The sequence below is a fragment of the Vigna unguiculata genome, chromosome 2, assembly GCF_037176805.1.
Source record: "Vigna unguiculata cultivar grain cowpea cultivar isolate G323 ecotype 2 chromosome 2, ASM3717680v1, whole genome shotgun sequence".
NCBI classification, from domain to species: domain Eukaryota; kingdom Viridiplantae; phylum Streptophyta; class Magnoliopsida; order Fabales; family Fabaceae; genus Vigna; species Vigna unguiculata.
Window position 1 is genome coordinate 34,457,996 of NC_140793.1, and position 24,682 is coordinate 34,482,677.

Genomic DNA, 24,682 nt, shown 5'->3' on the forward strand with positions numbered 1-24,682 from the left:
ATTAGATACTTTATGCGCGCCAATCGGGACCACACACGTGTCAAACTTCACCCACTTTGCCCATTCGATTTTGACTATTTACAAACACACCCACTTTTTTTATTTTGGATTCCCCTTGCTGACACTTATTTTCTCTTCATTGGGAAAAAAACAAAATTCTCCACTCACTGCTTTTTCCACAGCCACACCCAAAGAACAACAAAACAAATCCATTTCCTCACCTTTTCAGTTTCGTTTGCGTTCTTCCTCGTAAGTCTCACCGTCATCGCCGGAACCCTAATTTGATCTGCCGGAACTTGAATCCACCGGTTAGGTTCAATTGACTCTGTCAGTGTTCCGTTTTTGTTTTTATTTAGTGCAGTGAAATTGCGCTCACACTCAGATTTCTGTGTTGAAGGGAGTAGATGACTGCACGATTGGGGAATAGGTGAGATCACGCAGGGTTGGATTTCCTCGCCGGATGGAGGGAGGTAGCGTCTCTAGACTTACTTGTTCTGGTACTGTTCATGTCCAACTTTGGGTTCTTAATCTTCTCCTTTGCTGTGATTAGGTTAAGACTTTTGCTTCCTTTGCTTTGAAATGGTGAGTCTTGTTTGAAAAATGATTACTTTCTACTTAACTGCTCTAATGGGCTAATTCACGCACATAATTTTTTTTCAACTACATGGTACTTTACTATAGTGAAATCTGTGTGTGTAAACTGTTTGATTTTTTCCTTTTTTTCTTCTCATACTCAGTCTGAACAAGGAAACACTTCAATTGGATCCGAATTTTATTTTATTTTGTACTCTTTTGTTGAAAAGAACTGTCTGATGTATCCATTTTTGACCTTGCCATGTTTTTAATCAGACTAATAAATAGGTCGGTGATGTTCCTTAGACCCTTGCATAAGAAGTTTTCTCACAGTATGACAGTCAAGATTAACATGTAGGAATCATTTATGGAATCTTAATTTGGTCCTTAGTTATACAGCTTTATCTTCCACATTCAAAATCACTTCTCTATTCAGTAACAAACCTTTAAATCTTAGGGATTGGTTTCTACTTCCTCAGCCTAAAAAGTGTACCATTACAATACCAGAACCTAATTTAACAGTACCATGGTATTTGTTTTTTCTTTTCTTTGGCTATATTAGGTAGTGTAGCAGCCTTGAAATATCAAATTATAAAGTTGTGGTATGTTTTAATATGTTTTTTTTTTTGCTTTTTTAAATTGAGTTTCTATGTATTTTTTTTGCTTTATGTGTGGTCTGTAATTTGCTGGCAACTTGACAACAATTTATTCTTTAATTTCTATGCATTTTGTGCTTCCATCTGTGTGTAATGTGTATATGCTTATCCTTGGATGATGAATGTGAGGGATCTTGTATGTACCTCTGTCTACTTTTTTGCATTTGTATCTGTACAGGTCTTTCTGTCTATTCATGCACATATTTTTATCAGGTTTAAGGTCTCTATCACTGTTCTTTCTCTTACTCTTATTCTTACGTGCATATTTGTTTTAGGGATTCACCCATGGATTATGATGACAATGATTTTCAAAACCAGAATCTCCATTTAGCTGGTGAAGGTAGTGCCAAGTTTCCTCCAGTATTAAGGCCATATGCTCTTCCCAAGTTTGATTTTGATGAAAGTCTTCAAGCAAATTTAAGATTTGATAGTTTAGTAGAAACTGAAGTTTTCCTTGGCATTGAAAGCAACGAAGATAACCAGTGGATTGACGCATTCTCTCGAGGTGGTAGTGGAATAGAGTTCAGTTCAACTGCAGCTGAATCTTGCACTATATCAAGGCATGGCAATGTTTGGTCGGAGGCCACTTCCTCGGAATCTGTTGAAATGCTTTTAAAATCTGTTGGGCAGGAAGACTATATTCCTAGACAAACAGTTATTCAGGAATCAGATGCCTGTGATGAACTGGCTTGCTTAGCTAAGCAAATGGACACCAATTCCAAATTTGAGGACATAAATGAATTTAAAGACAGTATTTCAGATGTTCATCCATCTGGTGGTACTCATGCAAGTTTTTCTGAATTGAAAGATGTAGGAATGGATAAACCTGAGGATGGATTGTCCCAAGGCCATGAAGGGGAATTATCCTTTGATGGAACTGCAAGTAATCCTGAACTAAGTGATATCCGTAGAAATTATGACTTGCCGATGTCTGAAGGGAGTCTGTCTCTCTATACTAATGACAAAAATAAGAATTCAAGTCAAAGAGAAGTTGAGATTGTTGATGATGATTCATTTCCTATCAAAACTCAAGGTGATTCATCTGCCGTTCATACTAATTTTGCTGAATCATCTATGAATAATATGCATGATGAGAAGCAAGGTCCTATTCAAGAACATACTAATAATCAAGATTTGGAATCTTCTGTGATGGATGAAGCTGTTTTGGTAGACACACAGACTCAGGATGGAGATGCTGTTGGGGGTGATGTGCACCATCTGGATAAATCCCTTCATTCAATCCCTGCAGATGTGACTTTGGAAGGTGGGGATGTAGTTGATGGTCTTCAGACTGGGTTAGGTAGTTTAGAGAGTTCCAGGGGAATGGATTCTGTTGCTCTTTCTGACTTGCAGAAAGCTGCTGAAAAAAGCAGTGAAGGTGGTGATCAGTCTCAGAACAATGCAAGTGAAGATACAATGTTGCTTAAAGATGTGGTAATGGATGATCAGTCTGTACCAAATACACATGGATTGCCAGAAATATCAATTAAAGATGATTCAATCTCTGAGGGGCAAGTGGTTGAGGTTAGTAATTCCAATTGTGAAAATTTGTCCAATATGCAGCAAATTATGGATGTCACTAAGATGACCTATGGTGGGAGCAGTGTTACTGAGGAAGTTGAGCTGTTGAACACTGGTGGTAATGTGAACACAGTGATTTTATCAAGCAAGGTTGAGGCATCTATGGTCACTGCAGAGGAAAATAACATTTCCAATACTAGTGAAGGAAATGGTGACGATAGTATAGGTTTTACAAATAGCAGTGTGACCGACCTTTCAACAAAATCTTCCATTTTGGGTGAGCCTACTGAACTATGTGCAAACAATGATCCTGATAGACAAAATGAATATGGAAAATCCGAGCAAGCTGTGTCTGTCAATGATCAGGATCAGCTGCTGAACAATGCTAATCATGTGGATACAAATATTTTGTCAAGCAAGTTGGAGGCATCTGTCTTTACAGCAGAGGAAAACAACATTTCTATTATTAGTGAAGGAATTAGTGACAATAGGGTAGGAGGTTTTTCAAGCAGTGGTGTGTTGACTGTTTCAACAAAATCTTCGATTTTAGGTGATTCTACTCAAATGTGTGTGAGCAATCAATCTGACAGACAGAATGACAGTGATAAATGCAATCAACTTGTCTCTGTCAATGATGAAAGTAAAAGAGTTCCTTCTGATTCTAGCCAAATGGATTGTGATGTTGATCAATCCCATCTCGTGGATAAGGGAGTGGTTTCATCATGTCTTAGTGAAAGTACCTTGGAAACTGAATTAATGACTTCCTCAATATCAACCTATTCTACACCTGTCAACAAATCAGGTACGTTATAGGGATTTAATGTTCATATTAGCAAAGTCAAAATTAATATTTAAAAAACCTTGCACTACAGGTGAAAATCTCAGGCCTGTTTGGGTTGAGAAAATGTCGTTTCCTGTTTTCACTAATCAATATAAATACTAATATGTTGTTTTCACAATTTCTTGTATAAATCATTGAAAACTAGGAAACAGTGTAACTCTTAAAAATTATTACCAAAAATTAGATACACATGAATTGTTTTTCTCAAAACCGAACAACCCTTTAGGTTCCACAATGATGTGTCACTTGTTAACTGATATAGTAAAAGGTCCTACACTAATATTTAATTGGATTTCTACTAACTCATTAACTTAAAAGGTTTCTTTTCATCATCATTTCAGTTTCACAGGTTGTTTTGCAAAATAGTAGTTTGACATTACATGAGGTAGACATTCCACCTTTTAGCGAAGTTGTTTCCAGTCATGAAGTTACTAGTCACAATGATTTTCAAGGGATAACTCCTGTTGGATATTCTTCTGCCAAGGGAAATGAAGAATCTGCAGGAAAAGAAGCTGGGGAAGCAGGCCCATCTACCATTATTGGATCTTCTGAAAGGGAAACTGCTCCATGTCCTGTCGTCACAGAAGCTGAAAAACCCCAGTCTTCTGATATTTCTAGTCAACTGTTATGTGGTAGTGATAGTCAGCAAATTTTAGGAACTATCAGTGCTGTAAAGATTGGTGAAACTCAAGGAACAGAAAATGATAAAGATATTCGAGAGTTTGCAAAAGAGATTAGTATTCCTCAAGTTATGTGTGCATCTTCGGACAACAAGAGTGATGGTGTTGCAGTCTCTTCCAATAAGGATGACAATGAGACCGTGCAGGAGAATCCTGACAAGCCTTCCTCAGAAAAATTAGGTAATTTTTAATCCATTCTTGTTGTCCACTTGTAACTTCCCTTATCAGTTATAAAAAGTGGAGAAAACATATATATTACATGGCGGCCAGTCATTCATGTTTTGTCTAAATTTTTGTTAAATTTTATGTTGAAGAGAGCTTAATGATTTCTCAAAACCTTCCCCTTTGTTTTGTGATGCTATTACCCTAAATCTAAGAAATTATTAAGATAATAGTGTCACTTGAAAGAAGAAAAAAATAATAGGTAGCAGGGTAGCAAAAATGACAGGATTACCATGGTGTTGAGAGAATCATCCAATTCCTTTTGATACATGATGAAGTAAAAGTTCTACCTTAAGCTGAAACCCATGGAGAGGACAGAAAAATTTATGAGGATGGACACTATCATTGTTTACTGCTTCGCCTAAAAAGTCAAATAAATTGGGAGATAAAGATATCTAAATGGGCAGGGTAGGTCATCCATAAATTTCAAGAAACATACGCAACTGCCCATCAATAGAGGGTACATTGTGGAGAAATGAAATGCCGTAGCAAACAGACCTGAAAAAGTTGAGTTTGCACTGGAGGAATCCTGTGTACAAAAGAACAGAGGAATTGGAGCTTTGTGCCGGTAGAAAGGTTAAAACCGATAAATTTTATTTGAAAGTAGATATTGACCACAAATCCTTCCACAAGGAGAATCTTCAGGTATAAAAAGCAAATAGTAGAAAAAAATGTGTTGATCCTAAGAAGAATTTAGTCTTCTAGGTTTCATGTGAGTGTTATGTGTCAGTCTTGGCGTTTTAGTGATTATGATGACTGCTATGTTTTTAATCCATACCTTTATGTTATATATAATTTCCTTTTTATTAAGATGCTACACTATTCTATCTGTAACAAGGGTGATAAATAACCACGTCATGATGGTACTGTTATTTTTTGTCATCCGACTTAGTTTTTTATGTTTATTGTATGTTTTTTTATTTTTATTTTAAGATCTCTTCAAATGTTTCCATACCGATTTCAATGTGAACTTTGTAGATGACATTGCACCTGGAAACCAAGATTCTATATCTTCTGCATCTGTACCGGACTCTTGCATTGATTTACGTGAGACTGGAGGTGGAAGCTTTCCTGAAAACAGTAGTTGTGATCCTTCTAGCACACTTGGAAGCCCTTCCCAAACAGAAAAAGATAAAAATCAAATCAAGGCTTCTGCTAAACAGAACACCCAAGTTTCTGAGATGATAAATGGTAGTTCAAAAGATACATTGTCTACTGCTCAAGATTTAAAGGAGAATAATTCATCTAAAGATGAAAGAAGCTCAACTCCTGAGTTAAAGTCAGTGACTGATTTATCCAAAAAGGATGTCGCAGATGTGAATACAGAAGATGTTGACAAGATGCAATCAATTCCTGTTACTGAAACAGTAAAAAAATCATCAGTAAGTCTTGTTGCAGTTTACAATCCAAACTAAGGGTTTTGAATCTTATTGTTATTATTGTTATTGCTTTTGTTTCCTGATTGAGCATCTTCCTGAATGTATAAGGTGACTTCTTGAAAGCTTATTTATGTGAAATGTGTGGCTGGTATGATCTGTTTTGTATATTATGAATGACAAATGATCTTATACTTTTCATGTGTTTTTTTTCTCCCTTTGCACTATTGTTGAAGGCTACGGAGGGATTTCCTACTTCTGGGATAGGTCCTTCAAAAACCAAAGCTGTAAGAAAATCATCTCATGGAAATCAACAAATATCAGATGTAGGGGCTGTACACAGTGCTTCTAAAGCTACACCTGAGCGCAAAACTAGGCGAGTATCTAATAAGAGTGCTGGAAAAGAATCTTCTAAAAGAGGAAGTCGTGCAAAGGACACTACTCTGACTAGACAGTCTGACAGAGGTGATAAACCAATCAAAGTTTCCCTGAGTCCATCTCCTGGTTTCCAGATGATGCAGTCAAATGAAGTGCAGCAGTATGGGCACATTGAGTCAAATAGTACAAAGTCATTTGCTCTTGTAAATACTTCAACATCTAGCCTTCCGGATTTGAACACTTCTGCTTCTCCTGTTTTATTTCATCAGCCTTTCACAGATGTGCAGCAAGTACAATTACGTGCACAGATCTTTGTCTATGGAGCTTTGATGTGAGTTCAAATATTGTATGGATTTTAATTTTTATGGATGCTACACCAATGTGATGTGTGCATGTGGTTATGTGTCCAAAATCTGCATTTTTTCGCTTACTATCTTACTTTAGACTTCACATAACATCCGTGGTCCCATGGTTAGTTGAAAAGTTGGAAAATCTTGTTTCATTGTAGACTTTTTCTTTTTCTTTTAATTGATGTGTAGAACTTAAACCTATTCCATATTCGATAAAAAAATATTGAGGCTTAGGTCACCAGATCCATTTAGATCTGCATGATATTGTTATTAATGTTCTGCATTTTATGGAATAACAAATAACTCGCTATTTGTTTATTCTTATTTATGTTGCTGCAGACAAGGCACAATACCGGATGAGGCTTACATGATATCGGCCTTTGGGGGATCAGGTTAATTTTGGTTTTCATGACTCCCTGACATGTTCTTTTCTTTTTGATAAAAGTAAATATTGAGTTCGTAGACATTGTGTTTAGATGGTGGTAGGGGCCTTTGGGAGAATGCTTGGCGTGCCTGCATGGAAAGGCAACATGGTCAAAAATCTCATCCTCCTAACCCAGAAACACCTTTGCAACCACGATCTGGTATTTCTTGTGATATAGCTTGTTCTTTGATGTTATTTGACTTGTTTGATTAACTCCTGCTAATTGAGATCTGCAGTTGCTAGAAGCTCTGATTTGCCGCCTAAGCAAAGTGCTATTCAAGGGAAAAGTATCTCTTCACCACTTGGTCGAACCAACAGCAAGGCTACTCCACCAGTTGTAAACCCCTTAATACCTCTTTCATCCCCCCTTTGGAGTCTATCAACTCTGGGTTTGGGTGGTGATTCTCTGCAATCTAGTGCCCTTGCAAGAGGGTCGGTTGTGGATTATCCACCGGCAATTACTCCATTGCATCCTTATCAAACTACTCCTGTAAGGAACTTTCTTGGACCTAACACACCTTGGATATCCCAGACACCCCTTCGAGGAACGTGGATTGCTTCTCCAACTCCCGCACCTGACAATAGCACCCATATTTCTGCGTCACCTGTCTCAGATACAATTAAGCTAGGCCCAATCAAAGTATCTCAGCCTCCTTCCTCTAGCATAAAGAATGTTACTTCTGGTCTCCCTACTTCCGGTGCAGGTTTGCAAAGTATCTTTGCAGGAACTGCCTCTTTGATTGATGCAAACAATATGGCAGTATCACCTGCTCAACATTCTTCAGATCCAAAGCCCAAAAAAAGAAAAAAAACTGTGGTATCTGAGGATTTTGGCCAGAGGGCTTTGCAATCATTGGCTTCTGCTGTTGGTAGCCATAGCTCTACTTCTGTTGCAGTAGTGGCCCCTGGCGGGAATTTGCCAATAACTACTGTTGAAAAGTCAGTTGTGTCTGTATCTCCTCTTGTTGATCAATCAAAAAATGATCAGAATGTTGAGAAAAGAATTATGTCAGACGAATCTCTTATGAAAGTTAAGGAGGCAAAAGATCATGCCGAGGAGGCTGCTGCTCTGTCTGCTGCTGCAGTGAATCATACCATAGAGTTATGGAATCAGTTGGATAAGCATAAAAATTCTGGCTTGATGCCAGATATTGAGGCTAAATTAGCTTCTGCGGCAGTTGCAGCTGCAGCAGCAGCTTCCATTGCAAAGGCAGCAGCTGCAGCTGCAAATGTTGCATCAAATGCTGCTCTTCAAGCAAAATTAATGGCTGATGAAGCATTACTTTCATCTGGTTATGATAATTCAAGCCTAATTAATCAGATTTCTCATTCTGATGGTACCAATAACTTGGGTAAAGCTACCCCTGCTTCTATCTTGAATGGTGCTAATGGAACTAGTAGTCCTGGTTCTATCATTGTTGCTGCCAAGGAAGCTGTTAAAAGGAGAGTGGATGCTGCTTCAGCTGCCACTAAAAGAGCTGAAAATATGGATGCCATTGTGAAGGCTGCTGAGCTGGCAGCGGAAGCTGTATCTCAAGCAGGAAAAATTGTAAGTATGGGTGATCCTTTTACATTAAGCCAGTTAGTAGAAGCTGGCCCAGAGGGATGTTTGAAATCAGCCCGGGACTCTTCTCAGCAATTTGGAAATTTCAAGGACAGTACCAGAGATATGGCGAACATTGACAATGTAATAGATATTCCTGAAACTTCTTATGCACAAAACAGAGACATTTTATCTGGTGGTGGAATTTCGTCTTCCATTAAGACCAATGAAAAGAAATCAAGAGGATCAAAGGGACGCAAGGTTATTTCTGATTTAATCAAGCCTGTTGATGAGGTTCATGTATCTACGCCGGAAACTGAGGCTCCTTTTACTGTTAGTGGTGGATTTGAGGGTCTGGATAGAAGTAGCATCAAGGAGGGCTTACTCATAGAGGTTGCTTTTATTTTTATTTGTTGTTTTTTCTTGTTTATGTAGAAGTAGTTAAAGTGACCAGATTAGTGGCCATTGTTTCATTTTATAATGTTTGCTTGGGTCTGGAATGCATTCTTTTCATTTTGAAAAAATGTTACTCTTTCATTTTATAATAATCCTAATAAATTGAATGTTTCAGGTTTTCAAGGATGATGAAGGGTTTAAAGCTGCATGGTTCCCAGCCAATATTTTGAGTTTGAAGGATGGTAAAGCATATGTATGCTACAGTTCACTTGTAGCTGCTGAAGGTTGGTCAAATATCTTTATGCTTGTACTTTGATTTGAACAGAAGCATCTTATTCATTAGTTGGCGAAGTTCATAAACTAATTCAAACTTGGCTAGAAATTAATTTTGGATAAATCATGAAAAAAATTGAGATGGTTTTGTTGATTTACATTTTATTCAATTTTTTATTAGTGTATTTATTATTGTGATTAAAAATATTGCTATCTTTTATAGGTGCAGGACCCTTGAAAGAATGGGTATCTCTTGAATGTGATGGAGACAACCCCCCCAGAATACGCACTGCTCGCCCTGTTACTGCTTTACAATATGAAGGAACAAGAAAGAGACGAAGAGCTGCTATGGGAGATTATGCTTGGTCAGTTGGAGACAGAGTTGATGCATGGTTACAAGAAAGGTTTGCTAATACAGAGTTCTTTTAGTTAGCTGTCTATTAATGATGGCCATTTCTTCAATATCAATGTAACTTATTATGTATGGATATATGATATTTTCTCATTTGATTTGCTTCATCACGGAGATGGTGTTGGTTTTGTTGTCATATGAAATTAGAATTTTTTTTATTCATCTTCTCCCTAAATTTAATTATATCATTTCCCATTTGTTTTTCTGTCCAAGTAGTTTAAATATATTAAGGTATGATGGTTCAATTAGATGTTGTACTTGTGAGCAAACGACTATTCCAATAATTTTTTTAAAGCATAAATATTTATGAAATTAAAACTGAACAAGATAAATATCTGTTAAAGTTCTCTCACATGGTAATTTTTGTCATCAGCTGGCGGGAAGGAGTAGTCACAGAGAAGAATAAAAAGGATGAAACAACATTTACTGTTCACTTTCCTGGTATGCACTTTATTTAATTAAACATTTTGGTATTCTGTGGTTCTTAATTATTACTAAGGTATAAAACACATTAGTTCCGTATTCTCGGAAAATGTTTATAATATTGGTTTTATCCAGCTTTTGGAGAAACATTGGTTGTCAGAGCTTGGCATCTCCGTCCATCCCTTGTTTGGAAGGATGGTAAATGGATTCAATCTTCCAAACTTGGAGCAAATGATAGTTCTACACATGAGGTACTTTATCTTTTGGTTCTTCTAGAGTGTTCTAGTGCCCCAATTTATGTTTCTCTTTACCATCTTTCACGTTTTTGAATACAGGGTGATACACCGCAAGAAAAACGACCTAAACTGGGTACTCATGCGGTAGAGGTAAAAGGGAAAGACAAAATGCCGAAAGGTGTTGATGCTGTGGAGTCGGCAAAATCTGATGAGACGACATTACTTAATTTGACTGAAAACGATAAAGTTTTTAACATCGGTAAGAACAGCAAGAATCAAAATAAACAGGATGCACAAAGAACAATGAGGAACGGTCTTCAAAAAGAATCAAAAGTTATTTTTGGTCTTCCTAAACCTGGGAAGAAGAGAAAATTCATGGAAGTAAGCAAGCACTACGTGGCACATGAAAGCAGCAAGGCCAATGATACAAGTGATTCGGTTAAACTAGCAAATTTCTTGATGCCTCCTAGTTCAGGGTCTAGAGGTTGGAAAAATGGTTCCAAAGAGAAACATGGAGCCGATTCCAAAGGCAAGACAAGTAAGTCTGGAAAACCACTGTTTTTGGGTAGTAATTCTAGCAAAAGACATTTCTTTATCAAATTCTTTTTTCTCATGCCATTGAGCTGACAGGTACTACAGAAAGGATAAAGGAGTATTCAAGTCACTTAAAGAATGCTTCCCAGAGCGAAAGTAAGGTGGAGAGAGCACCCCAATCTACGACGACGACTGATGGAACAACTCAAGCACCAATCTTGTTTTCATCACTGGTATCTTCGGTTGATGCCCTTCCACCTAAAAGGGCATCCTCATCAAGGGCAAGCAAAGGAAAACTTGCGCCGGCCCGGGATAAGATGGGTAAAGGTGACACCGATAAGGCTTTGAATGACAATTCTATAAAATCAGCATCTGATGTCGTTGAGCCTCGCAGATCCAATCGCAGAATCCAGCCAACATCAAGAGTAAGTTTCAGTAACTGAGTGGTTCTTTTCTGTTGTGTAATCTTATGACGTTATGTTTTTGAATCTGATCTGGTGTGGTGGCTGGGTTGCAGCTATTAGAAGGATTGCAAAGCTCTTTGATCATTTCTAAGATTCCTTCGGTTTCACATAATCGTAATACTAAGGGTGAGTATCATGATATCTTTGACTATTCTTTTATTAATATGTATGGTGGGACTGTTTTAGTGACTTAGTTGCAACAGCAGGTTAAATGGAAGAAGGAGCTGGGAATTGCAATGATGGGACTGTGACATAGCTAGCATAGATGTGTATATTTATAATAGAGAACCAACCAACCAACTTAGGAATGGAAATTCTTGCTTCATATGTTTAGGCAGACTATAGCTCAGTAGACGGTCGGTCATGTTGATTTTAGTATTTATTTAAATGTGATTTGATCCGTAGACTGTGCTGTATATGGAAATTTCTCCATCTCTTCTATCTTGTTTGTAGAGCTTTCTTCATCAAATCATAACGTCATGCTCTGCATGTCAATCGTTGCAACTACTACCCTTCTAATTCTTTTTTTACAACTTATCCAAGGTGATGGAATCTTTGTTTTCATGTAATTAAAATTCATAATAAATATTTTCAACGTATTAACTAAATATTTAATTACAATAAATTAGCCTATTGATTATTAATTCTATTTAAATTTAATTGTAAATCAGAACTAGAAGGTCAAGTAACGTGAATTCTTGAGGATTTTTTTTAAAGTTTGGTTAAATTAAATAGGAAGCCGGTTTAATTATATGAATGCTTAATTATTCAGAACTCAAATTTGTACCATCAATCAATCACATCGCTTGGAAAGTTTACTCGAGAAATTCAATCTCTTTAACTTTCCTAAATCAATGATTTATATTATTTTTATTTTTAACATTCGGAGTTCTCATGATATATATATATATATATATATATATATATATATATACATTAAAGCGTACGTGCACACGTAAAATATATATACATATATTATATATATGCCACTCGCACTTTATAGTTTTTCAATTTTCATTTTCCCATTTGTAACTGCACCTGAGAAATGAATAGTTTTCATGCATTTGAATCCGTTTGATTGCTGGTGATAGAATAGGCGAACAGATTGAGAAAATGTGTTACGCAATTCTGTGAGGAGACAAGGCTGGAAAAAAGATGAAAAGAAATCTCTGAACTAAACTAAGCATATATATTCATATATATATATATATGTATGTATATATCTACACTTTGCAACGCATGGACGTCCTTAGGATCTAAACTGAGCCACCTTCCTAAGAACTGAACCCCTCATGATTTACAAGGATCAATTGTGCGAAAATGGACGCATTGCCATAGCATTCAATTTTCAATTCACGTTCAGTTGGCATTAAACAGAGAGTGGCAACTCTGATTGCCCACAAGACGATAACCGCTCTGGATCAAATACCTTCTTCATGTACTGCCTCTTCTTCTAATTCCATTAAACGAGGAACCAGCTTTTGTCAGGTTTATGGCACCGAGTTGTTCAACGTATGGTCTCTTGCAGATGCAAGAGCTTGGAAATTCATGAAATTCACCTCGTCCAGGCCTCATCTCATCTGGTTCTCCCATGAATCCTCTCTGACATGACTTAACCCTTCTGGCAAAGGTATCCCAGTCCATTTTATGCCTTGCTTCAAATAGCGTGCTAAGCTTCTTTGCATTTGGTCTAATTGTTCTTTTGTGACCCATATATCTCCTGTTGTAAACAAAATCAATGGTTAACAGCAGGAGGCACATTAACCAAAAATGACAAAATGCAAGTCACACTAAAAGCAAGTATCGAATTTTCGGTTTATACAAATAGTTGTGAAAAGCAAAGGCTTTACTGGAAACCTGCAGAAACAAGTTATGCTTTTCCCAAGAGCATTTTTGCATTACCAAAAGATAACTGAATCAACTACATGACTACTTATTTATAAACGAGGACGTCCGAATCCCCTCAATTAGTGACAGTATACATTAATCAAGTTAGTTTAAATGCTTGAATATAAGCAAAGATTTGGCTTCTCAATAGGTTTTGTTATTTTCAGTTAAATCAAAGTGCCAATGGTCTAAACCACACTAGGAAAATGGTCCTTAGCGAAGGACATCATCAATTAAGCTAAATATAAAATACAGCCGTAATTTTAGTCCCTATGGTTTGCAAGATTTTTCTAACTCCAAACATCGCAAAATAAAAATGTGGTTTCCCAGTACAAAATCAACTGCTCTCCAACATTTTCATGTTGTGAGAGATAGTAGAGTGATACAACAAAAGAAGAGGGAAAGAAATAAGACAGAGACCTCATCTTATTTGAAGTCTGAAGTGATTGAATTATTATTACCTAGGCTATTTTCAACCCATCTGTTTACTATACCCTGTATCTTCTGATAATTTTGGACTTCAGGATTCCAGATGCTAAAGGTATAATTTATTCATTTTCTTTCTACAAATTGCGACATACTCCATCAGACTCAACCATAAGCAAACACAATAGAAGGTTTGATGGACTCAAATATAAGTAAATTTTTAATTACTTTCATCCTATTTAATGCTACCATTCCAAAAATACCCTCTAATTATTAAGATATTTTCAGTAACTCTTATTCTTGATAAAGAAGGACACTTTAGGAAAATAAGTTATATTTTAAATGAGACTTGTAAAATTATGATATTAAATAACTTTTTTAATTTGCGTAAACTGTAGTTAATTTTGCTTATATTTCAGTTCAAAGGAGTGATATGCTTTCATAAATCCAAGTAAAATCAATATTAGGAATATAATTTAAGAGTGATTAATCCAACATAGTTGCTACATTCCATAACAGAAAAATCATAATTATGATTCCAGTGTTTCATTACATGTGGAGAACCATTTATTCATTGTCTTTGTTTGAGTTTAAGAGATAAGTTCACTAATGCACTAAACAAACAAAGGGAGGACAATAGAGAAATTTTATGCACTTACCTTCGACCTGCAATAATCTTGGCCATGTTACCATTGTTGTTAGTGACAAATACATCACTTTCATCACAAACAATGTAGTCAATAGCAGCAAGGCGTGAAGAGAATGGAAGGAATGGTTTCAGCTCTTCTTCATCAGCTAGCATCTCCTTTGTATAAATGTTGGGGAAAAGATCTTTGAGAGGCTGCATGGTTTCATCTCCCCCATATATTTCTCCCGATGCAACATAGAGATATGTGTCATTTGAAAAGCCAAGTGCCCGTAACATCAAACCCACTTCATGAGGAGTGAGAGGACATTTCCCTCGCTTTCGCTCTCCATCTGGGCTCAATTCCTGTTTTATCACGTGAAAACAATTCATTAATATCATTTCAGTGTAAAATAATAAGCTTCAACTTTTAGAAGTCTTATATGGAAAGCGTAAATTTGTAATTAGAAAGCACATCAAGCAATGCGTCTGGAATAAAATATTGGTCTCAATGCCTTCAACAAGCCAGCCCGGTTAAGGATGGAATGTTATAATCTTGTTAGTTGAATGAATCAGATTTGATATTTTGAAGTCTATGGATTGTGTAGTCTTACAGGTAATGTTGTCCACCTTTTTCTGATTTCACCAAGCTCACGCCTCTCCTTCTCTCCCCCACCAAAATAACAACGTGAAAATGCTAGCATATCCGGTTCAAACCTGTCAAATCAGTCATGAACACTGTTGTCAGTGGCAAGGTTGCTCCTTGCATCCCAAACTTTTGTCATTTATAATATTTCATAGTTTTGAATGAAAAAGAAGTTGAACTTGAAATTAGGGAATAATCTATTGAATTTGAGAAGTTCCCTTTCTTTAGCACCCAGTATAATTAAACAAATACCTTCAAATTTCAGAGCACTATAAGGAAATTGTGCGCAGGGAATCATGAAACAAACCTCAAATGGACAGCAATGAAACGCTGTGCCATCTTCTGCATTCTCATAATAATTCTTTGACCAAGTTCTTGTATAGGTTTTGTAAATTTCAAAGCATGAAAATTGACACGGCAACGTAGTTTCTGTAGCTCACCATCGAGGTTATTTGCAAGTCTGTAGTCAAATTTTGTCAATTGAACAACCTGCAAAATCTCCTACGTGTTTATTACCTGGGCTAAATTCAGAATTATTCACTAAATTGACAAACCAGGTTGCTAATGTTTCAACTTGACAGTTATTGAATAAATCTAAATATGTTTTAATGAATTGAGAGATTTCAAATACATAGTGGCCACATACCTGCCGTCTCAAAAGTATAGGCAAAACTTGATCAAGATAATAATCAGGCTCTGATTTCCTTGGGACACGCATTGTATATGGTGGTTTCTCCATTGACCGCATGAACTTATCAGGAACTCTTTTGACAATGGTAACATCTCTTGCGAGATGAGAAATGAACCAGTCAACATCAAAAATATCGACAAAGTCACTGTATTCAAACAAGAATGTCTTTATTAAATGAATTAACAAACTTGATTCTAATGGTGAATCTATGAAAGGAACTGCAAATTACCTGTCATCCTTCCAAAAAGAATGATGATCCAACTCAGGTACAACTAGTGTGGCATTAAGAATTCGCGCAACAACAACAGCATCTGTTATCTGGATGCAGGAACACGATTGCGGTCATGTCCACGGAAAGAACATACTCATTGTTTAAAAAAGAAAAAAACGCTTATATGCCTGACTAGAAAAGAGAACTTCTCTGCAAACAACGGATTCGGTTCTCCTTTTCATGCTTAAGCAACTAAGATGGCAGATCACATACAACGTTCAAGTGATCAGAATGTACCATATCAGGAAAGCTATGTCCCACTCACCCCAGTTCTTTGTTGGTTCAGTCCTCCGCTAGTTCCAATAAGCAAGTATCCATTTGACCACCGCTCAAGCACAGCAGCTGCATTATCCGGTTACCAAAACAAGAGAGAACAAGACACATGAAAAAAAGTTAGTATACACATTTCTCATCAACTCTTTAGGATTCATTCATGCCCAACCTAATAAAATTTAAAGCAAAAACCCTTCAATCTGTTCACGCAATCCTCGAGTTACCGCATAACCTAAATTTTTTCACTCCAACCCACATTCACGTGCATAGCTCAGCGAGAAACATGTGCGAGCATTAAAAAAAAAAAAAAGTGAAAACATAGAATGCTATGTCACAAGAAAACACCGAATTGCAATTCACGAAAGAAGACGCATTCAAACGGAATTGCGAGGAGGAAACTCACGAGCATAACCGCGTCCCCTTTCGCTGCATCCGTAGTAATATTTAGAATACTGCGATTTCCAAACATCGATTGGCGCGCGATAGCTCCCCTCCTAACAAAACATTGACATCACAACCCCGCACATTGCGATTACAGCGAAACGGAAAAAGAGAGAGAAGGAGAAAAATGACGAACCACAGAAGAGTAGAGTGTGCGACGGACCAATCGCTGAGAGTACCATTCGAGATCAGAGGCCATGTGGCCCGTCAAGATGGAAATGAGGCCCAGCCCGAAAAGCATGATGATACAGCATGACACAGACCAAGAAGTCGACTTCCGGTGCTGAAACGGCGTCGCATTGGGTCTCCAACACGCATGCTGGTCCGTCGGCGATAATAAGCTCAACTTCCCCACACCCACACCCATTATCTTTCTTACATAAACAACCAAACTAACTAACCCCAAACCCTCACATCCTCTCCTACAAAGAACTCCGTAATGTCGCTGTGTAGGGAGAGGAACCCTAAATTAGTAGGGCCTTTCTTCCTCACTTTTTTTTTTTATTATTATTTTTATTATAACGGTGGGAATGGAGAGGGGAGCCAGAAACAATGCCGATTTGTCCTTTCCTCAAACGGAAACTCGGAAAATCATAACGTTTCAAATAAAATTGAAAAACTACGATTGTTTTTTTATACTCTTTCAGCGCCAAGGTTACCCTACAAACAAACCACAGATCTCATCCCAATCACCCAACAAAACAAATTCTGAGAAATTAGGTTTCTAAATTGATTAAGTAATTTGCACAAAATCAACCATGTTTATCCCCGTTTCAAGAAAACACCACCACACTCCTTTCCTACTTCAGATTCCATTCTGTTAAAAACCACTTTTTATCTTATATTAATTAATACATTTTTGCTCATAATCATTAAATATGTCATTAGAGTGCCAAAATACTGAAAATAGTATCTGTATGCAAAAGTAGTACTAGCGTTAAAAAACTAAAATCAAATTTCAATAAACAATATTTATACGGTAAGTACCCATATATATGGAATAGACTTGTAATACGAAAAATTAAGTAATTTAGTAAAATAAACAGTATAAGATTCTGTGACAACTAATATTTATTCAAATTCGCTGGCTCTTATTTATTGGGAGTTATGGTGTACCTTACCACTACCAGCTGCTGGATCGCCGTATATGAAAGTTACTAAATTCTTTACGAGAAGAAATTAACAGAATACTTCTTTACGAGAAAAAAAAAAACGATTTAACATAATTGCAAGCGAAAAAAAAATCATTAGGAACAACTTGTAAGACAGATTTTGGATATGTGATTAAATATATTTTTCACTTCAACTCTTACACCTATTATTTGGAAAATTAAATTCAAAATCATACATGTTAAATTCAACGTTTCATATTTAATAAAATAAATAAAGTTAAACACTATCCGTAAAATTTTTAATAAAATTTGTTATGATAGACTTTAACTTTGCTTATACTATATTAGAAGTGAATTTTTTTAAGTCTAACTCAAATCCACAAAACTAACTTATAAAATAAGATTTACACTTCACTTATATATTATGAAATTATCTTATTTCTAATCGATATAAAATTTCTAACAAAATATAAATTAAAGTCTCGCAATAGATATAATTTAAACAGAAACAATTATAAAAGGAAGGAGACAGATATTGAAACCTGTAACCTGGTAAGGGACAAAAACAGGGTAGCAGCTACAAGACAGTTTAAGGTACTTTATATAATTTCCATTTAAAATAAACAAAATCAGATTTTCCCAATAGGACCACTGCTCTATCTAATTCACTGGTACATTGGTTTATTTAAAAAATAAATAAAAAGAAAATACTTTCTAGAAACTGGTTTTGATAATTAATTAGTTATTTTGAGGGTGATAGTGAGTTACACATGAAGTTAGAGGGTTTTGAAGAAATGGAAAATTCCTTGATCTGTAGAAGACGTAAAATGTGGTGGATTCTTTGCTCAAAGGGACAAAAAGGTGGATAAAGAAAACTGAAATGTTCCACTTCCATCATCACCAAAGTGTTTTGAACTGTAAAAGTTTACGTAGTGTGTGGTAAAGTACCATATTCTGGATTCCTGTGCTTTCAAACCAAAAATGAACCCATGCATGCTACTCGATGGTGCCACAAATAAAGTTATTTGTTTAGTCTAAACCAAAGAATGTGATAGTAAAACACTAATCATAATTAAAGATGTAATTAAACACGTGAAATCATTTATGAGAGGGTGCTGTGGAGGAAGAACTCGCTTTATTTATAGGATAAAGTGTAATAATTGTTATTTATTAATTTTAACTTTTATTAAATATATATTTGGTTTTACCATGTTGATTATAAATACTCTTTGTCAACTGAGGAGTATGGTGCAATTCTTTTTTAACATATATGTTCTAATATATTTTTATGTAACTTTTTTTGGATAAAAAAAATTAAACTTTGATCAGTTAAATAAATTTAATATTTTATCTAATCTGAAACATTTAAACGAAAATATATATATATATATATTCAGTCCACTTAAATCACTGCAGGATAATCCGCTTTGTTAAATTTGGGCCTGAATCGAGTATTGTCTCTTTTTAGAAGTTTATTTTGAAAAATAAATTTCAAATTCTATAATCTGAAATATATATTTTCATTTTATATCTTGAAATATATAATTTTATATAACAAATTGTATTTGAATATATATATTTTAATTTAAAAGACAATCCCAGGTTCTTTTTTTTTTTTCCTAAAGGGGCCCATGATGGAAGACCACTAAATTGAAATATGTTAAGCTTATCCAAATCCAACTACTGGAATGGGCTTTTATCCAAAAATAAAAACTCACCCTCTGAAGACCGAAACTAAAATCGGATTATTCGAACTATTACCCGCCATAATAATAATTGATGTTTGACTAATTAATCTCATATTCTATAGGAAAAAAAATATTAAGTGGTATAAGTTTAAAAATTTTCTAATGTCACTCATGATGTCAATTAGAAGTGATCTAAGTCCAACATTAGACAGAAAATTGATTCACTGGGAAAGTTTTAGTGCGCGTTAAATAATAATTGATTCTGACAAAAATATTAGACCCAAATTTTTTAAAAGTAAAACTAATTATTCACTGTTTTGACCTTTTATCAATTATCAATATATATTAAATTAGGTGAATAGGTTCGAAATTAAAGGTAGGATGTATTTATTTATATTTTAAAAGGTATATTATTTGCACTATGAAAATTTTATATTTCTGTATATTATTTTCAAAGTTAATATATTTTTAAGAATATCGAACCAGAAACAAAAATTTCCCGCGGTTAATCAGCAGAAAAAAAAAAGCACAAGTATAATATCTAATAATTAGGCAATTGAAAGTTAGATTTTAGAAGGTGGTTTTCAAAATCATGGCAATTTGCCACGCCCACCTTTGTGTTTCCATTAAGTTCTACCAATTCATTGCACATTCACCAAAATTTTATCTCGTTTTTAATATTCAAGACTAATCAAAACAATTAACTTAATATTTTTTTTTGTTAAATTTTACTAATATATTGATTAACCTTTACTACGACTACGAATGATTTTTAAAGTGTTCTTCTTACTTACCGTTCATCAACACACAAACAATATTTCATAGGGATAAACAAAATAATAAATTTAAAATAATGTCATGTAAAAACAACTAATAATTTCGTCAACAATATGTCCTATAAATTATTGGAAATATTATTATTGTTCGAGTTTAAGGTTAAGATTCTACTTTGCAAATGATTCCAACGTCGCACATGTCATTTGTTACAGTGCGATCGTTAGTTACTTCAGTTCAGCAGCAGCCAGAGACGGATCTCAGTTCATCCGTAGGTCATGCTCTTCCAATTTTATTTCTTTTAATTATATATAATATATTTTATTTATAAAATTTAAATTAGATATACTTTTTATTTTTTTATAAATTATGATGTTAATAAATAATAAAATATAAAATTAAGCAATAAAAAATAAAGAAATTTATTAAAATATTTTATATGTTCTCTTTCATTATTATTTGATCAAATATTATATTTATTCTCTATTTTTGTATATTTTCTTTTATTTATGAAAAAATAGGAAGTTAGATCAATACAAACTCATCATTTGTATTCTGATTTCTCATATATTATAATAAAACAAATAATTTTATTTTGTCTATTGATAATAAAATATTAGTTTAATAAATAATATTTTTTATCTCTGAATTTTTTTTTATGTATTTTTGTTATGAATATAAAATAAAAAGTGATCTACGAATATATTTCTTTTATAACCATTTTGCGAGTAATTTTAGTTTTTCTTTTAATAATTACATCCTCAATTCTGTATTAAATTTTGATAAATTATTTTTTATTTTTCTTAAATAGATATATAGATGAATAATAAAATAATATATTATTATTTAAAAATGATAAGAGAATATACTCTTAGAAACAATGAAAATAAAATAGATTTTATTTTATATATTTTAAATTCTTCACATATTTTAAAAGATAATATTAAAGATTAAATTCTTGAATTAAAGTGAAACATTTCTAAAGTTTAAAAAATTATAATTGTAAAAGAGAAAATTCATATTAACCTTTTAGATATATGTGAATTTTAATTTTAAATTATAGGAACCTTTACTAAAGTTCAAATAATTAATAACAGAAATTTTGTCTTAAATATATGAATTTTAAATATATTATTTTATTAACGGACCAATACAGGATCTGTTGTGCTTTCTTTTCAGATTTTTTTTTTTTACATCGATTATGACACCTTTTATAAGATAAAACGGTAATGATTAATAAAGCTAGTGTCAATGGAAAAAAAATCTAGTGTTAAAATACATTGTTCTCTTTTTATTTTTTTCACCTAGTTTGATGTTTTTTTCAAAATCTATTAAATAATAATAAATATATAAGTGTTATTCTTCGAACATTCAGCAAGAGCAAGAAAAAGAGGCTTACATCGCTGCTTTTGAGATACAGAAAATTGTAGTCAACCTTTGATTAATACAGTGAATTGGTAAGACCAATTCCAATACCTTTCGCAGGTTCAACCCTTCGTTCCAGCCATGAATTTTCGTTTCTTCATTGTTTCTACTTGTTTGTTGTCGTTACCATACTTAACAGTCTGGTTTCATTTAGAAATTGAAGTTTAAAACCTTTTAAATATTTTTCTCTTTCTCAGCCTATCAAAACATCTTTTTAAAGATAAAATTGTAACCGAACAGTTCAAAACGAATATTACTACCTATGATGATGGCGATAACCGATGGGTTGGGATGGAAACATTTATAAATGAATAGGGTTTCAGGGGTTCGTCACAGTGAGAATAACGTTGAGACATTTTTATTGGAATGAAAATTAAAATTCGGAAATGTGGGGGCACCCAGAAAGCAACCTCAACCCCATTACGAAATAATTGAGGAAGGGCTAGTGCCACTTCCATCATCTAGATAAACCTAATTAAATGGCGTAATCAAACCTAATACATACATCACTACGATCTTAACCGTCCCCATATTATAACAAAACAATAACTCAAGTCAACACCAAAAGAACCAAAATCCTTAACCATCTCTAGTTTTGGTCATCTTCCCAACTTCATCCGTTTTGAAAAATACGTAACAATCCAAAGGTTTAAAGAGTGTTAAAGTATATTTAACAGTACTCTTGCGTAACAAAAAATTTCATGTCATTACTACGTCGCGTTGACCCTTTCCCTCCTATTTTCTACTATTTCAACTAACAGTCTGAAAACTCGCAGAATTCTGTTCTTCGGACCAAACTCGCAGCACTATCTGACTAAAAAATTGGAAAACCCAATACACAAATTCAATTATGGACCATAACTTGTGATTCATGACGTGCTTCTGAACGGATAAGTGATACTCGTTCGTCCTACGTTCAAATATAAATTATTTGGAAGATCAACGTATTGTAGGGCACCATATAAAAAAGAAATTGTCACTATTTCGTAGTTATTTCTCAAACATCTCACAACCTGAAAACGATTCCCCTGAACCAAATTGGGTCAACAAACATAAGTCTTGTTCTCCGTCAACCCAACTAAACTGGAACAAACCGTATCCAACTCGTTACTCCCTGTTCCCGTTTTTGCGAATTCAATGAGTCACACAACAAGAACAACACGAGGCAAACAAAGTAAAATTTGAAGTAATATTATTTAATTAGAAACAGAAACTGCAGTTTACCCACCATCGTCACTCTTCAAAGGATGTCACGATCACCCATCCAAAAAGGAAGAATCTTCTTATCTTTATAACCCTAATTTACTTCCATCACCAAAGACAAACTCCATACGCATACATATATATGATTCTAAACTCACAGTTATGATAATACCGCTTCTCACATATTCTGTTTTTCAATAACCTTTCTTTCTAATTCGGGGTTTAATAATTCAGCTCTGTGCTCCTTCGTTTGTTCCCCCGTAACAACATAACTACCATAACGAATAGTTATGTTTCTGTTTTTCAGTTACTTTAACTTGTTCTTCCTCGGTGTGGCCATCTTCCTTTCTCACCCTTGTTTTCCCGCCAGGATCGTACCAGAATCCGCAACCGTAATAACCTCCGAATCCCAAAAAACACAAACGCACAACGCCACGTGGCACGATTTCTCCAAGTTCTTGTACGCCGAGCGAGGCAGCCACGTCAGCGGCATGTCGGAACTCAAAAAGTACTTCCACCGTTTCGGATACCTCGCTCTCCCCGAAACAACGCCCAACTTCACGGACACCTTCGATTCCCAATTCGAGACCGCCGTCTTCCGTTACCAGAAGCGCCTCGGCCTGCCAGTCACAGGGAAACTCGACTCCGATACTATATCTGCCATCGTGGCGCCGAGGTGCGGCGTCTCCGACGCCGCCACGCATGGAATCCACGCCTCGCGTCACTACGCTTACTTCAACGGGAAGCCGCGGTGGACTCGCGGAACTCCGATGACTCTCACGTATGCGTTCTCGCCGTATAACATGATCGACAGGGTGAGCGTGCCGGAAATCAGGGTGGTGTTCGAGCGCGCGTTCTCGCGGTGGGCGTCGGTGATTCCGGTGAGTTTCCGGGAGACGCCTGAGTACGATAAGGCGGACATCACGATCGGGTTTTATCTCGGGGATCACGGCGACGGAGAACCGTTTGATGGAGTTTTGGGGGTTCTGGCTCACGCGTTCTCCCCCCAGAACGGGAGATTCCATTTGGATGCGGCGGAAATGTGGTCCGTGGATTTCGAGCGCGAAGATTCGAGGGTGGCCGTTGATTTGGAATCCGTGGCGACGCACGAGATAGGTCACGTGCTTGGGTTGGGTCACTCATCGGTGAAAGAAGCGGTGATGTACCCAAGCCTGAGCCCCAGGAGAAAAAAGGTTGACTTGAAGATTGATGACGTGGCAGGAGTCCAATCTCTTTATGGCTCTAACCCAAACTTTACTTTCAGTTCTTTGTTGCAGTCGCAGAATTCATTAAACGCTGCAGTGGGCTTGGAAGCCCGTTTCTTCAGATGGACCCTTTCTCTTGCCCTGCTCGTATTATTTTTATGTGTTTGATTTTTTCATACTTGTATTTTAATTCTTTGATCATATATATGTGTATGTAAAAAGGAAAAGAAAGCACAGAAAGTAAAGTTCGATCACGTGGGCGAAGCCCTTGTGATTCATCTTATATGGGTACGATAGATATTTGTTTAATTTCCCAACATAGAAAATTAGATGCACCACAGAACTTTTGTGAGGGGAAAGGTGAGTACACTTTTGATTGGATTTGAGGAAAAATTGCAGGACAAGACCGATGGAAAAGGAAAGATTGAAATGAAAAGGTTTGGGGAATAAAAAAAGAAGGCAATGAAAAACAATGATGAAAGAGGATAGAATAAGATTCCGTAAGTTAATGGCTAACCTAACCCGAGTGGTGGGAGGAACCAAGGAATCTGTGTATTGAAGATAGACAGAAAGAAGTATAAATAACTGTCACATGGGCGTAAAAGGTATCAATCTTAACTAACATTCCCGCCCAAGGCTCCTACTATTTTCCTATTTGGGGTCAAATTTGCTATCCACTGGATTGGTTCAACTTCACAAGTTCCTATTATTCC

General features: G+C 35.5%; 3 protein-coding genes across 4 annotated transcripts; 2 read left to right on the forward strand and 1 right to left on the reverse strand.

Annotated features, from left to right (window-relative positions):
- The first annotated feature begins 103 nt into the window (after positions 1-103).
- Positions 104-11,809, forward strand: G2484-1 (protein). 2 transcript variants are annotated; one of them, XM_028057192.2, is made up of 17 exons: positions 104-308; positions 398-497; positions 1,505-3,552; positions 3,933-4,451; positions 5,472-5,875; positions 6,106-6,578; positions 6,937-6,989; positions 7,074-7,181; positions 7,258-8,957; positions 9,136-9,244; positions 9,457-9,637; positions 10,019-10,086; positions 10,204-10,319; positions 10,404-10,842; positions 10,935-11,263; positions 11,356-11,428; positions 11,506-11,809. In XM_028057192.2, the coding sequence occupies exons 3-17, from the start codon at positions 1,515-1,517 to the stop codon at positions 11,511-11,513; spliced, it is 6,618 nt and encodes a 2,205-aa protein (XP_027912993.1). In that variant the 5' UTR covers positions 104-308; positions 398-497; positions 1,505-1,514; the 3' UTR covers positions 11,514-11,809. The 2 variants fall into 2 exon arrangements, with proteins under 2 accessions (XP_027912993.1, XP_027912996.1); XM_028057195.2 differs by having other exon boundaries at positions 11,509-11,809.
- A 663-nt stretch (positions 11,810-12,472) lies between these two features.
- On the reverse strand, positions 12,473-17,358 carry LOC114167125 (O-fucosyltransferase 29-like). Its single transcript, XM_028052090.2, has 9 exons — positions 16,699-17,358; positions 16,525-16,615; positions 16,114-16,190; positions 15,807-15,895; positions 15,533-15,722; positions 15,194-15,375; positions 14,855-14,957; positions 14,275-14,606; positions 12,473-13,022 (listed from the first exon to the last, which is right to left on the reverse strand). Exons 1-9 carry the CDS (start codon positions 16,927-16,929, stop codon positions 12,737-12,739), a joined length of 1,581 nt encoding a protein of 526 aa, XP_027907891.1. The 5' UTR covers positions 16,930-17,358; the 3' UTR covers positions 12,473-12,736.
- A 5,236-nt stretch (positions 17,359-22,594) lies between these two features.
- LOC114172021 (Matrixin family protein) lies at positions 22,595-24,247 on the forward strand. The gene has a single exon (XM_028056763.2). The coding sequence runs from the start codon at positions 23,055-23,057 to the stop codon at positions 24,135-24,137; it is 1,083 nt and encodes a 360-aa protein (XP_027912564.1). The 5' UTR covers positions 22,595-23,054; the 3' UTR covers positions 24,138-24,247.
- Positions 24,248-24,682: the final 435 nt, after the last annotated feature.